This window comes from Mercurialis annua, linkage group LG5 (genome assembly GCF_937616625.2).
Source record: "Mercurialis annua linkage group LG5, ddMerAnnu1.2, whole genome shotgun sequence".
In the NCBI taxonomy this organism is placed as follows: Eukaryota; Viridiplantae; Streptophyta; class Magnoliopsida; order Malpighiales; family Euphorbiaceae; genus Mercurialis; species Mercurialis annua.
Window position 1 is genome coordinate 54,857,774 of NC_065574.1, and position 14,517 is coordinate 54,872,290.

At 31.8% G+C, this 14,517-nt stretch overlaps 1 protein-coding gene across 1 annotated transcript; it reads right to left on the reverse strand.

The window, feature by feature from the left end:
• Positions 1 to 2,090: 2,090 nt before the first annotated feature.
• Positions 2,091 to 8,858, reverse strand: LOC126682948 (notchless protein homolog). Its single transcript, XM_050378737.2, has 13 exons — positions 8,620 to 8,858; positions 7,983 to 8,064; positions 7,811 to 7,900; positions 6,974 to 7,099; positions 6,422 to 6,549; positions 5,613 to 5,812; positions 4,895 to 4,958; positions 4,255 to 4,365; positions 3,494 to 3,631; positions 2,973 to 3,115; positions 2,834 to 2,888; positions 2,693 to 2,749; positions 2,091 to 2,582 (listed from the first exon to the last, which is right to left on the reverse strand). Exons 1-13 carry the CDS (start codon positions 8,755 to 8,757, stop codon positions 2,499 to 2,501), a joined length of 1,416 nt encoding a protein of 471 aa, XP_050234694.1. The 5' UTR covers positions 8,758 to 8,858; the 3' UTR covers positions 2,091 to 2,498.
• Positions 8,859 to 14,517: the final 5,659 nt, after the last annotated feature.

A 14,517-nucleotide genomic window follows, 5' to 3' on the forward strand; every position in this document is an offset into this window, starting at 1 on the left:
GGCAGTAAATAGTAGTCCACTTAAAAAACTTATATTTTTATATTTTAACTTTATGAAAAGTCAGGTAATCTCCAATGAAGTGACATTTCATCTCCAACCTATCACTTGTTTTAAAACAAGTGACCTACAAATCACCTCTCTCATCAGTATAAGTGATTCGCTATTTGAAGTCATCTATTTAATATTCATTATTTTATATTTGATTAAAGCACAATTTAATACTTTTAGTTTGTTTTTTATTTAATTCTAACACATTTATAATTAAAGACTTAAAACATATATATATATATATATATATATATATATATTATAGAATAATTTTACACAAGAGATTATTAAAATATTATAATCATTTACTTTTCATAAATTATTAAAATTAACATAAAATATTACATAAATAATTTTACGAGGTAATAATTTAAATATATTACATTAATTATTCTACAGTACGATAACATAAAAACATTACATAAATTAGATCAGGGTTATTACAGATAAAATCATGACTTTTGTACCAAATTTCAAAAATAACATTACCTTTAAAACGTGTCAATTATAGACATCACCTTTCGTTTTTTTTTTTCAATTTCATCACGAGCATATTTTTTGGTGAAATTTTGCTGACTTGGACACCCGATGGGTCTACCTCGTGTCATGCCACTAAAAATCGCCGATGTTATTTTTGAAAAATAAAATAAAAGGTGGTGTCTATAATTGACACGTTTTAAAGATTATGTTATTTTTGAAACTTGGCGCAAAGGTCATGATTTTATATGTAATTAACCCATTAGATAATAACCTAGAAACAAAGCATACTACTACTACTACTACGAAATCACACGATAACAAAATAGAACAAATTTTACATCATTAATGGTAATTGAGCTTTAAATAAAATATTTGTAATATAAATTATTTACTAATTTTTAATTTTATAAAATATAATTATTATTATATATATTAATTAAACTAATATGTAACAAAAATAAATTTGTGGGTGTTATTGATAAAAGTGTATAAATGTAAAAATAAAATAAATGATTAAAATATTAAAGATAAAAAAAATATATTCTTTTTGGTATAGGAAAAAGTGATTGTGGTTGAAGTGAATTTGATGATAAATCACCTAATTAATATTTGGTGATGAGTTGTGGTTGAAGTTGGCTTTAGTGTCTACATTTTTATTTTGGTTGTCATTAAGTATGTGTACCAATTTTTTTAATCCGAATTGAAAATGTTAAAACTTTTATGGTGGAGGGATCCAATATTTATAAAAATGGAAGTGTACGACTCAATGTTTATCAAAACAATTGAAGAAATTCAACTACAAACAAGACAAATATGTGAATTCAAAAATATATTATAACAAAAAAAAATACAAGATACTAAAAAATATAAAACTACAATAAATTAAAAAATTTAATACAAAAAGAAAAGTATATAGTAGAGTGAGGGGCAATCGGCCCCTAACTTCTTTTTTACAAAAATATTTTTTCAATATTGAATTTGTACAAAAAGAACACATTTTAATTTGTACGATTTTAGCTAAATGAACATTTTAAAAAAAGAGTATTAATTGTATATTCTCATAGCAACAATTTCTTTTTGGGTTTAAACATAATTTTGAAAATCAAATTTCTTGATAATTTTTTGTATGCAAAAATACTGAAAACTCCCACCTTTGAACTTTTTTTTCAATTCCACCACCACTTAGGAGAATTCTCAATTGCACCCTATTTACGGTTTTCAGTTTTCATCTGTACCCCAAAATAAAAAAAAATTAATAATTTAATTAATTTAATGATAAAATTATTAAAACCAACTAAATAGAGGAATTGTATCATTATTTTTTTCATTTGAAAAAACAAATAAATTAGTATATGAAGGATTAATTAAACTTTTTTCTAAATAAAAAGAGATCATTTTAGTCAATTGGAGTACAGACGAAAACTGAAAACCCTAAATAGGGTGTAATTGAAAATTCTCCTACATGGTGGTGCAATTGAAAACAAAGTCAAAGGTGGGGGTTTCTAAGTATTTTTGCCTTTTTTTGTATTAGATAAAGTGATAATTATACTCTCCTCATTACATTCTCGGAAAAAAAATGCGTTCTTCATTCCACTTTAATTGACGTTTAGGAATTTGCACAAAAAATTTAAAAATACAATTAATAGATGTATAAAATACTAAAGTATCCTTATAATAACTCCCTCCGGCATTAATTAGCTTTAAAAACATAATCTGAAATAACAAACTCTCCCTCTAAATATAAAAAGAGACTGAATATGAACTGAGAAAGGGAACTAGTATCATCAACCTGTAATACCTCTTCCTTCTTTCGCCACTTACGACTCAGCAGATCCATAAAACCCGGGTCTTTTCTTGTTCTCACGCAGTGATTACTGATGCGTACAGAGATATCATTACACGGTTTTCTGTTTACGGAAACTGCAAACGGTTGTCATTTGATATTTCAACCACTTAAGCACTCTGCTTATTTATCCCATCCACAGCTTCAATACCCTATCCTTACCACCAGATGCCACCTTCTCGCCATCAGGACTCCAATCAACCGCAAATACCTTAACACGACACAATCAGAATCCAACATCAGCTAGAAATGGAAGTTTCCGTTTCAGCATTTTTGTTTTCGTGCTATATAGATACTAATCAAACTGCGGAGGAAACGTACCTCATCAGCATGACCTGGAAGGTCTTGTTTTAACTTCTGAGTCCGTATATCCCAAACCTTAAAGAATAAATTCATATAATGCTCAGTTTGCTCAACTAATAATAACAAAACTGCAGAGGAACAACTAGAGTTTGAGTTTACCTTCAGTGTCGAGTCTTTACTCCCACTCAAAAGAAGTCTACTGTCAGCAGACCAACTGTGACAATTCAAGCAACATTATGACAAACCCTATATATAAAGTAAGCTGTCGAGAAACAAAGACCATAATAGTAACTCATACCTGATCTGATAGACCGGTCCAACGTGTCCTCGAAAAGCAGCAACAAATTTTCCAGTAATACCATTCCATAACTTGACTGACTTATCAAAGGAAGCACTAGCTATCCATTGCCCATCAGGTGAGAAGTATACGTGATTTACAAGCTGCAACAACCAACAATAGGTTCAACACTTTTAACTCCACAGATAATACTGTAGTGAGTGACATGTAAGTATGGTTCATGAGAATCTTTATTATCACTATCATCGTTTCATCCAAAAACCAAGGTTCCAACTAATTTGGAATCTGTAGATAGAAATGAGGGCCATTGCCTTCACACACACTTTGCGCAAAAGTTACATTGCAGCCAAAACAAATGATATAAACCCCTAATTAACATACAGGTACTGAGAAGTGCTAGTTTCTAGCATCTATACATGAAAAGGACTCAGATAAGTGAGTAGTTCTAGCTCTTTTTTCATTTCAAGGAAAGCAAAATCCAAAACCACGACTAGAACAGAAGAACAATACAAGCTTTTTACCTGTTGATGACCTGTCATGCGGGTTTTTGGCTGTTTGCTGACAGCAGGTTCCCAAAGAAACATGGTAAAATCATCAGAACCTGAAACTAATCTCTCAGGGCTATTGCCTTTCATTTTGTTATACCTTTCCAGAGCAACCTGCAAAATGGTATATAATTAGTTGCATACACCGGGAAACGGGTAGCATTTTTACTTTTACGTCAAAATAAGCATAGCGCCATGAAGAAAAAAATTACAATCTAGATATCACCCCCAACATCAAAGAAGTCATAATACTAGTTGGGAAGAACAATATAAACATATTAATCTCCATTTTATTTGTGGCAATACTGATGTTGGTATATAATTTACGCAAAAAGACCAAATGAAGTCCTGAACTCCAGAAGAGCATATATGCAAGTTAAAAACCTTATATTGAAGAAGAATTTTCCTAAAACATGGCATTAAAATCTTATAATTGTTGAATGTTCTTGACAAAACAGCCTCCCACTCTAATTTTATGCTAACAGCCATGGAACATGTGAGTTGTGACTAACTAATAACTAAACCGAAGAAGCAAGACAAGTTTGAGTATGGATGATTAATATGGCTGCTAAGAAGTTCCAAGAAAGCCATTTCATTTCTGTGAGCTCCTATGCAGAAATTAAACTAATAGAAAGATGGTTCAACTTCATACAGATTGTACCACACAGAAAGGGAAGGACCAAAAGCATAGATTTAAATGTCAATAATGATGATATGACGCAATAAAATGACATTACCTGTTTCATTTCCTCCGGCGAAGAATATGTTTTACCAGTATGATCATAAGCTCCCGTTCGAAGAACATATTCAGTGCTCAAAGCAAGAGAGTTAACCCAATGCCCATGACCCTAAAATCAATATTATGAGCACAACAAATCCCCCTTAGATAACCATTAATAAAGGAGAAAAAAACTACAAGGCATTGATTATTATATAATTCTAGAGAAAAAAAATAATAAATGCATTACAGGTATAAAGGGATGTTAGCAGCATCACCAGATGGCATTCGAATTACAACAAAAAAAATCTTTTGCAAATAAACAAAAACGAGGAAACAACAGAAGAGCTCAAAGAAACATTCCAACTTTGATACTATCGTTGGAATCAAATTTCTCATATGGTGCATAATCACACAAAAAGGAGATGTTGAAGTGTCCAATATAAACCTTTAAGAAGCTGGATCAAGAGGAGCGAAAGATCAACAAAACAGAACTTATAACTAAACTTCGCAGGGTTTCAGATGAAATAAAATCATAGTACTCATGGTTAGATAGTTAGATATTAATGAATGCAAGTGAACACATTTACTAGTGTCTTGTGCAATCAGGCAGCCATAGAACCATCATAAAAGAAACTTGAAACAGTAACTAAAATTACCTTTAATTCACGAATTAATTTTCCCTGTGTGGTCTCCCAAACTTTAATAGTACAATCTTGGGAGCTGTAAAAATTTGACAAAAAAATTATAAAAGTATAATCATGGATAAAGCATGGCTTATGCTAAACATTACAAGACTCCAGTGCAGTCATTATGGTGAATAAAGTGTATAAGTTTAGATCAGCAATTTGCACCGGCGCAAAATCATAGGCCAGCAGATGCAAGCTACCTTTCAAAGGAATGCTCCAAGCACATTCTCTTCTTTATAGAAGGAGAAAAATAAAGTAGATCTTCTATCACATGAAGCCTTCCCATTATTTCAAAGTTGAGCTAGAAATAATCAAAATACTATAGTGATTGTATTTAACTCAGTGTTTATAAAATATACTTCAAATAAAAGTGCACTCCCTATTTTCCATTAAGTCAGGTTAGTTTTTTTCTGCTTGTGCGTTGAAATGAGGTGAGAGAGAGTGTAAGAAAAATGTACACTATGCACAAAGAGTTTGGAACTACTTTATGCTACTAAAGCCAAATAATGTCCAAAACATAGCACAAAGACATGAGGAAATTAACAAAAAAAAAATACAAATGAGGTTAGGAAACCAGGGATTAACGGGAAAAAATTGGACTAAAAAGTAAATTGGAATTTTTAACTTGTTCTGATGAAGAAATGGTACTTATCTAACTTCTTTACTGCAAACAAAGAAGAATACGTACCCTGTATAAATCACTCCATCTCCGCCCCATTTTACACAAGTTATAGCAAGTGTGTGACCGGTGAGAGAAATAACACACTTCTTCAATGAGACATCCCATATGCGTGCATCACCATCTTTACTAGCACTAACAAACCGGCGACATGGAGAATTCAAGTGGACTGGTTCCCAAGAGATGCCAGTGATCCATTTTTTATGGCCCTAATACAAGTTAAATACATTAAATAGTGTCCACATTTTATTTTGGTTAATATTCAATTAAAAAGCAGAACGAAAAATATGCTATGAGCATTCAAACAACTGAAGCAAATTTAATGAAAAACTTCTAATCTGAGCAAAAGATAACTACTCAATCAACAATGAAAATTGGCCTTTGTCAGGAAATTCAGTCAAAATTGATGGAATACATTTAAATTTCTAAGCAAAATGAAGCAATTTACATCTAATTTCATGTCTTACCGACAATGGAAGATTCAAAACTTTATCAAGCATATTTATAATATAACATGCACTAATAAGGGAAAGATGAATGCTGAGATTAGCCTTTTATCAAGTTAAAAGGAAGCTTACAACTAAAACCGAGGAGAGAAAACGAAACTTATATATTTTCCAGAATAAAATTGACTTAAATAGTTCTAGAAAAGACGATAAGAGTTACTAAACAACTGAGAGCATTCCATATAAGAGTATGTGATTTTCAAAGGTCGGAAAAAAAAAATCAATGGATACATCAACAAATAACAAAAATAAGAGCATCCATTGTTTATAAAGTTATACATGAATGCAGAAATTCAAGAATAGAGACTATACCATAAGTGCATTGCCTACTGGGTTTCCAGTCTGAGGATCCCAACATTGAAGTTCTCCGGCCTTACTCCCACTCACAAGATAATTACCATCTGGCGACCACGCAATACAAAGCACCCAATTTTTGTGCCCTGAATGAAAGTGTTTACCCGGATTAATACAATGACCAAGAGACGACCATTCTATGAGTCATCAGTGAACACTGATTTAGATGATTTACTAACCTCTTAAAGACTCAAGCATCATACAAATGCATGTACGCATGCACGCACACATTTAACAGCATGTTCATTTGTTAAGTATGCATTCAATTTATTTGAAGACAAAAATAGGGACTAGAAAGTCATATTTAATAATTAAGATGGCCAAAGAGAGATCTGAATGCTAATAATCAGAAAACTTTCTCTGGGTGCTAAATGTAGTTAGGAAATTGTGTTTCCAGAATCAGAATTAATAATATCCAAATGTTAAGCTTAAACTGCCTTTCGTTGTGTGCCTGACCTCAAGAAGAAGCCTTAACAGGGTAGAGAAACTAAGGTCTTTTAGAATATTCACCTGTGCATGTAAACCTTGGTGTTTGAGTACTAAGATCCCATAGACGAACAGTGGTATCCCCAGAGCCACTTGCCAACTGCCGCCCATCTGGACTGAAAGCAACTGAAAGTACAGCTTCTGCATGACCTGTAATGACAATATAACTGAATTTCAAAAAAAGAAGTGGACAATACCAAAATGCGTTGATTCCATGTGTGATACAAACTAAATAAGCAAAAAAGTAAACTTGCCCCATTCCATTCATGAACAAATAGGATAAAAGCAATCTTTTAAATGCTGAAGCCACTATGTGGTACCATGAGACAAACAAGCACACACATCTGCGGCAAAATCAATTCATTTGCTTGTTCAATTATCTTTTCATTTCTTGCCAGTCTAATTTTCACATATTAGTAAATGAATGGACTAAACCCTCAGTTGCAAGGCAATTAACTTTATTACAGTGGTAATGCTATATCAGTTCTAATCACCTTGCACTAGGCTCTAATTCTAATCATAAACACCAACATGCAAACCCAGCTAGCTATTTTAGACAGTAAATTGCATAAGTTTCACAGAGGTAGAAATGCAATTACAGCATGTTCAGAAACATAATCAAGTAAGAATTATAAGGCAGGAAGGCAGAATAGTCAATATCCACAATGCACTGTTAGGATGAGCACAATCCAGTGAGCCTGGCTCCACTGATCACTTTTATGTACCAGAAGGGACAATTGATTTTTAATAATCTTCAACAAGTAAGATGGAATATAATAATTGTAATGGAAAAACTAGCAGATTTCAGTGCAATTAAACTAAACTCATACAATTTCATAAAAAAAAAAACTAAACTCATACCAGCAATAGTTGCCGAACAACGATTAACAGGACGAATTCGGAAAACAGCTTGTGGTTGATAAACAATTGAAAGTACTTTCTCAACAGAAACTGAAAAGATAGACAAAAATAATGATCAATAAAGCATGTTAAACTGCCACCCTTTTGTACCTTCTCTATAAACACCACGGACCTTTATTTTTCTGTAAGTAAGTTTCAAGCGGGACAAGAAGTTCCTGATCTGATATATAAAAAGTGTACGGCAACTTCTCTTCCTGAAACAAAGTCAAAATACTAATAGTCCTTCACTGTTTCCAAATTTTCATTGCTTCTCCTTACATAAATTCATAATTTAGTCATATAAGCACAAACTTCCTAATAAACACTTCACTCACTCTTCTAAATTTCCAATAAAAAAAATCTACTGATCATTTCACTATACCCAATTATGCAAGCTCAAGAAAAATGATGTTTGCAACAAAAATTCTCAGTAGCAAAAACACAATCTTTTAGGTAATTTCAGAGGCCCATACTTCAAAAAAAACATAAAGACCATACTTAGGTAGCGCAGACCCTTCACTCAATCAACATTTTCCGACACTTGGCGTTTTGGACACGAAACTTCAATTTTAACATAGAAAACCCTAAAATAAGGTCATTTCGCCGTGTTCATGTCCAAGTGTCCCGTTTCCGTGCTACCCATACTTTATATAACAAAGCCAATTCTCAATTTACTCAACTGTTAACATTATTCTATACAAAAACAAACACAGCATTATGATAACCAATTCAACAACGACAACGAGGAACGAAAATAAGAAGATAATTACATTGCTGAGAAGCTTATTGAGAATTAATTGAAGCTGTTGTGGACCAGAATTCTGAGGAAGATATAACGGAGCTCCTAAAGCTGTTCCTTCTCTGTCTGCAAATTGACACATAACATTGTTCACCGTTTCTACCTCCATCGTCTGATTTTTTCTTAATCAGCTCCAAAAATTAAATTTAGGGTTTTGTGGTGTTTGCAGAATATCAAATTGAGGAATTAGGGTTTTGTAGGGGTTTAACGATTTTCTTATCAGTTAAAGAGTACAACGACAAATTACAATAAAACTCCCAATATTTTATACTACTGACAAATTGAGGTCTATAAGATACTTTGTTACAAAATAAAACCTAATCTTTCATAACATTTCAAAAGCAACCCTATTGTCTTAAGAGAGAAACTTTCAATTTGCATCCTAACTTTTTTTACAGTTTTGTCCAATAATTTAATTTAGAATATAATAAAATCCAAAATTAAGCTTACACGTTTAAAAATAAATAATAAATTACTCGTTTCAACAATAAAATTTCAAAAAAAGAAGATAAATATTTTTAGAGCAAATTACTTAGAGGCCCGTGAGGTATATCATAATTAACAGTTTGGTACTCCTTGTTTCAAAAAGTCTACTTAATAGTCCCTCAGTTTTAATTCCGTTAACTGAGAGATCCTTCTGTTAATTTGAGGGACTAAATTATTTAACGGATTGAAATTCGGGTACTAAATCGTTTAAAAGTTAGGGACCAAATCGTTTGATAAAATTAAAAGTGAGGGACCAAATCGGCTAATAATCACCCACGGACCCTGACTTTAGGGGTACCTTACGCTAAACCCCCTGATAAAAAAAAACTGCCGTAAACCCCCTAAACTTTACCCAATAATTAGCTAAACCCCTTTTCGCATAAATTGACCAAAATACCCTTCAAATCTGTAAATAAATACAAACAAACCAGACAGCTTCAATCAAACCACACTTAAAACCGATCCAATCAAATCAAACCAAACAATCTAATCAAACCTAAATTTATTTAAAAATTAAATAAATAATTATTTTTAATTTAAATAAAAAATAATAAATTTTTTTTCCAATCCACCAGAAAGCAGACCCACCACGGTGGGTCTGCTATCTGCAGCAGACCCACCGGCCGGTGGGTCTGCTCTCCGGTGAGCAGACCCACCACGGTGGGTTTAAAATTAATTTAAAGAAAAAATTATTTTTTTTATTTAAATTAAAAATAATTATTTATTTATTTTTTAAAATTAAATGAGTTTTTATTTGAATAATTTTTTTTTGCGGCAATGGACGGTGGTGGCCGGAAAAAACCGGCGGCGGCGGGTGGAAGTTTTCGGTTGGATGGTTTGATTTAGTTGAGTTGATTGGTGGTTTAAGTATGATTTGGATGGTTTATGTTTGATTTGATTAGATAATGACTATAGATTTGGTTAGATTGGGTTGGTTTGGTTTTTGTTATTGACCTTAGGGGTATTTTAGGTATTTTTGAGAAAATAAAGGGCTTGGGGCGGTTTTTTGGGGCGGTTTTAGGGTAAAAGGGGTTTAGCTGATCATTAGGTAAAGTTTAGGGGGTTTACGGCAGCTTTTTTTTGATCAGGGGGTTTAGCGTAAGGTACCCCTAAAGTCAGGGTCCGTGGGTGATTATTAGCCGACCAAATCGTTCACAAAACTAAAGGTGGGATACCAAATCGTTTGAAAATAAGTGTTGAAATTAACGGAGGGACCTAATAGTTAACGGAATTAAAACTGAATGACTGTTAAATAGGCTTTTAAAATAAAAGAATTAAACTGTTAATTATGGTATATCTCAAGGACCTTAATGTAATTTGCTCATATTTTTATAGCGCCCTACTATGAAGTATTACTTTTTAAAACTTTTATAATGGAAAGTTTGTCTAATTTTATTATGTTATTACTAATATGTTTAGTTTAGAATTAAAATATCTAATTTTATTTGTATTTTTTAAAAACCATATTATCAATTTTTCCACTAATTAAAATAATAATCATGCATTGATCACAAGAGAGTTAATTGAAGATTGTAATGTAATTAGGGTTTAGTGTAGATAAAAGGCTTTTTTGAGGGTTAATTGAAGTTTAGTAATTGAACTATTATTTTTCTTTTTCGATTTTAAAAATTCATCACTTTTTAACAATCATAATCAAACAATTTAAGCATACTTTAAAATACTCTTTCTAATTATTTATAATGTTTTTTTAAAGATTTATTTTACATAAATATAAAATTATATATCAATTTATTGTTTTTGATTAAAAAACTAAATATTATAAAGTATGACATTGTTTTTAACAAAAATAGAATACAACTTCATTTTATATTTAGTTTAATACAGGCTAATCACCTGTAAAACTACCGACCTTTCAATTTTTTTTAATAACATCCCCATTTTGTAAAAATCTCAATAGCCTCTATTTCGTATTTTTACGTTTCAATAGCACCATAAGCATTAAATTAAACTCTTTTTATTTGGTTAAAATTCAAAATAAATCCTTTATATTTACCACATATTCTAAATAATATGTAATGTTATAAATACTATAAAAAAAAACTCTCTTCTCCACATTTAAAAATCAATTCCTCAAGAACTCATCCTCCCATGGAGGACGATGGTGAAAAAGCGGCGGATTTGAGGCAGCATGTTAAGAAAGATGTTGGAGAAGATATAGGGGATAAGTATTAATATTTTTTAAATTTTTTTATTTAAATTAGCGGAGAAAAGGGGTTGTTTGGATGTATTTTAAGTTAAGGAATTTATTTGTATTTGTTCAATTAGAAAAAGATATAATGATCCTTTCATTTAGTTATTTTACAAAATTGAATTCTTATAATAATAAAATCATCTATTTTTTTAATGTATGGTGCTATTGACGTAACTGATGGATACCGAATCCTATTCTACTTATAATGGAGCCGAGTCGCAGGAGATCTATTCTCAGACGACACCAGACTCCCGCCCAAAGAGCCGAATCCACCGGATCCGCCTTGACTGGAATACATCATTCGACATCATAAAGACCGAATCCCTGAGGACTCGGACAAAGCACGTCGACCCCGGGATTCGGATAAGACCAAGATCTACGCATATTCGGAGTATCCGTCCTATTTGGATACAAATTCCAACTTAGGAAGATAACCTCCAATTTAGGAAGACGAGACTATTTAGGAATATCTTTCTAAATAGGACTCCTGTCTGAATAAGGAAGGACACTCCTAAACAGGGTCAAACCCTACTAAATAGGAATCACTTTCCTACTACAACTCTGCAAGGTATACATTCGACTACTATAAAAAGAGGTTGAGGTATGCCTAAACACACAACTTATAACAGATACAAATATTCTCTCTTAAGCCTAAACTGACTTAAGCATCGGAGAGCTAATCGGACAAACCGTCCGATTAGCCATTTACACTGTTTTGCAGGATTAATGCCGTCGAGATGCCGGAATCCATCAATTGGCGCCGTCTGTGGGAAAAACTTGAAAATTTCGAACTTGAATGAGCTTTTCTGAACTCAAATAAATTTTCATTGAAGGATGGCATCCGACGGGACTAATCCAAAATAGTAATCTAACTGATTGAAAGAGGCAGAAACATCAAGAATTATTATTGATCAATCCTTATTGATTGACCAAGAAAAAAGAGTAAATATTGAAGCTATAAGTAGGTTACACGTTTTCTCTTAAGGAGTGAACCTTCAAATTTAAAGAATAAGTATATTTGGGTTTAGGCCAAGTATAATTCAATACTAAAAAGACACAAGGTTAATGGCTGAACAAGCAGGTCAATTCGTTGCGAATTATTGGTGGCCAAATTGAAACAAGTGGTAGTGATGAATAAACAATAAGGTCACGTGATGGCCAGAAAAAAAGGAAACAAGTGGTTAATGAAAAGAAGCAGGCAGCTTACACGTGATTAATTGAAATTGTTTGCCAAATATAAGAGAGGAAGCAGGTGTTTAATGGATTTGGCTGTGATCAAAGAATTCGGATGGCCACTTAGTATATTGAAGCACGTCAAATAGACAGTGTCTTGTTCAGGACACTATTGTCTGGTTTAAAGCACTGTGGTAAATAATTACAGAAAAAATATTTTTATTACATCTGAAGAGTTTATAACGAGCTCCAACAAATAATATTTCGACGGAAGATCTTCTGACATCACCAAAACCACGTTTGGAATTGACAAATCAAAAATATTATTTTATTATCGACAAGCGATGAATCACGATAAGTTCTCAAACTCATTAAATATTTTATTACATGTGAAATTAATTGCTCGTGTCATGATTTCAGCATGTTGCCCATCTCGCATGATTTTTTCTAAATTGATAGATTAATCATGTCTATAATTTGCAATTATTTTTAGCATTAATCAAAATTACAATATAAGATCTATCAAAATATATATTTTGTTTTAGTATAATATTTGAGATCTTTACTTATTAGGAAAGATTTATACATGAATAAATTTACAAATCTTTAACTAAGCACATACGTATGGCTACATGAGATCTTTTCTTTTTTAGGAAAGACATATACATGAATAACTTGACAATATTTTAGCATATGAGTACAAATATCTATCTATATATATATATATATATATATATATATATATATATATATATATATATATATATATATATAAATAAGATCTTTGCTAATTAGGAAATCATATAAAAAAAAAAATATTGCATGACTACAAAAGACTAATTAGCTAAGAAAGAAATAATCAAATGTAGCATATGAAATCATTAGTTTCCTTTATCAAGTAATAAATTTACTACTTGAATATACAATATCTTTATGAATAAGAAAACCGTTTAATAAAAATTTATAATTTGAGAATGGACTATATCCTACATAATTTATATGAGATCGCTTGCTATCTTGAACACAACTATATATGATAAATTTTTATTATATTGTGAAGTCCATGCAGACATAAAAAATAAAAAAAAAAGGGAGAAGAAATATTGGAGAATATTGGAGAATATACTGAAAGGAAAGACGAGATGTCCTAAACACCAGAAAACTAGGCGAACAACGCCCAACAAAAATGGAAGAATGAAAACGGCCCAAGAGGCGAAAAACGAAGACATGATCTAAAAAACGGGCATAAATACCCTTTGAGATCGGTGTATTTGTGGGGGAGCTTGAAGGATAAAATACAAATTCCACGAAGAATGCGATCAAGAAAAGAAAAAAAAAAGACAAACAATTAGCGGAAGCAAATAACTCAGATCTAATGATTACAAAAACAAGAAAAAATCCAGAAAAAGGAAATAAAGCGAGAGATGGTGCCAACAGAACTCCTACAAGGAGTAAAAGAATATAGAAAGCATAACAAAAATCGGTGGCAAGAAAAGAAAAAATAAATATAAAGGCCGAAAGAAGAGAAGAAATAAGAAATCAAATGAATTTTATCCAGAACAATAATGAAGATGGAGAAAGAAATCAATAAAAAGAACACCACTTGAGATCATGAAGAACCAAGCGATGTAAAAATGAAGGAAAAGACCTCGGACAAAACGAATGAATAAACAAAGAAGGCTCCGCCAAAGAAGAATAAGCCAAAGCTTAAACAAGAAGAGACTCGCCTTAATAAGGCTCGGTCAAAAAGAATAAACAAAGAAGGCTCCGCCAAAGAAGAATAAGCCAAAGCTTAAACAAGAAGAGACTCGCCTGAATAAGGTTCGGTCAAGAAGAGTAAACCAAGAAAACAACAAAAAAGAAAATAAAACTTGACAAAGAAGACTCATCCAAAAGAAAACCTCAAGAGGGACAAAGAAGATAGATTCGTTTGAACCTTGGAAAAAACCCCAAGAGGGAAAGAAGGATGAATAAGATAGAAGTCAAAAGGCCCATCAT

Excerpts from the sequence above, each read along its gene's own strand:
- LOC126682948 (XM_050378737.2), bottom strand. The coding sequence starts at position 8,757 with ATGGAGGTAGAAACGGTGAACAATGTTATGTGTCAATTTGCAGACAGA. Across the intron at positions 8,065-8,619 it reads TCAATAAGCTTCTCAGCAAT|GAAGAGAAGTTGCCGTACAC; the intron begins GTAATTATCTTC and ends ACTTTGTTTCAG. Across the intron at positions 2,750-2,833 it reads GTAAAGACTCGACACTGAAG|GTTTGGGATATACGGACTCA; the intron begins GTAAACTCAAAC and ends TTATTCTTTAAG.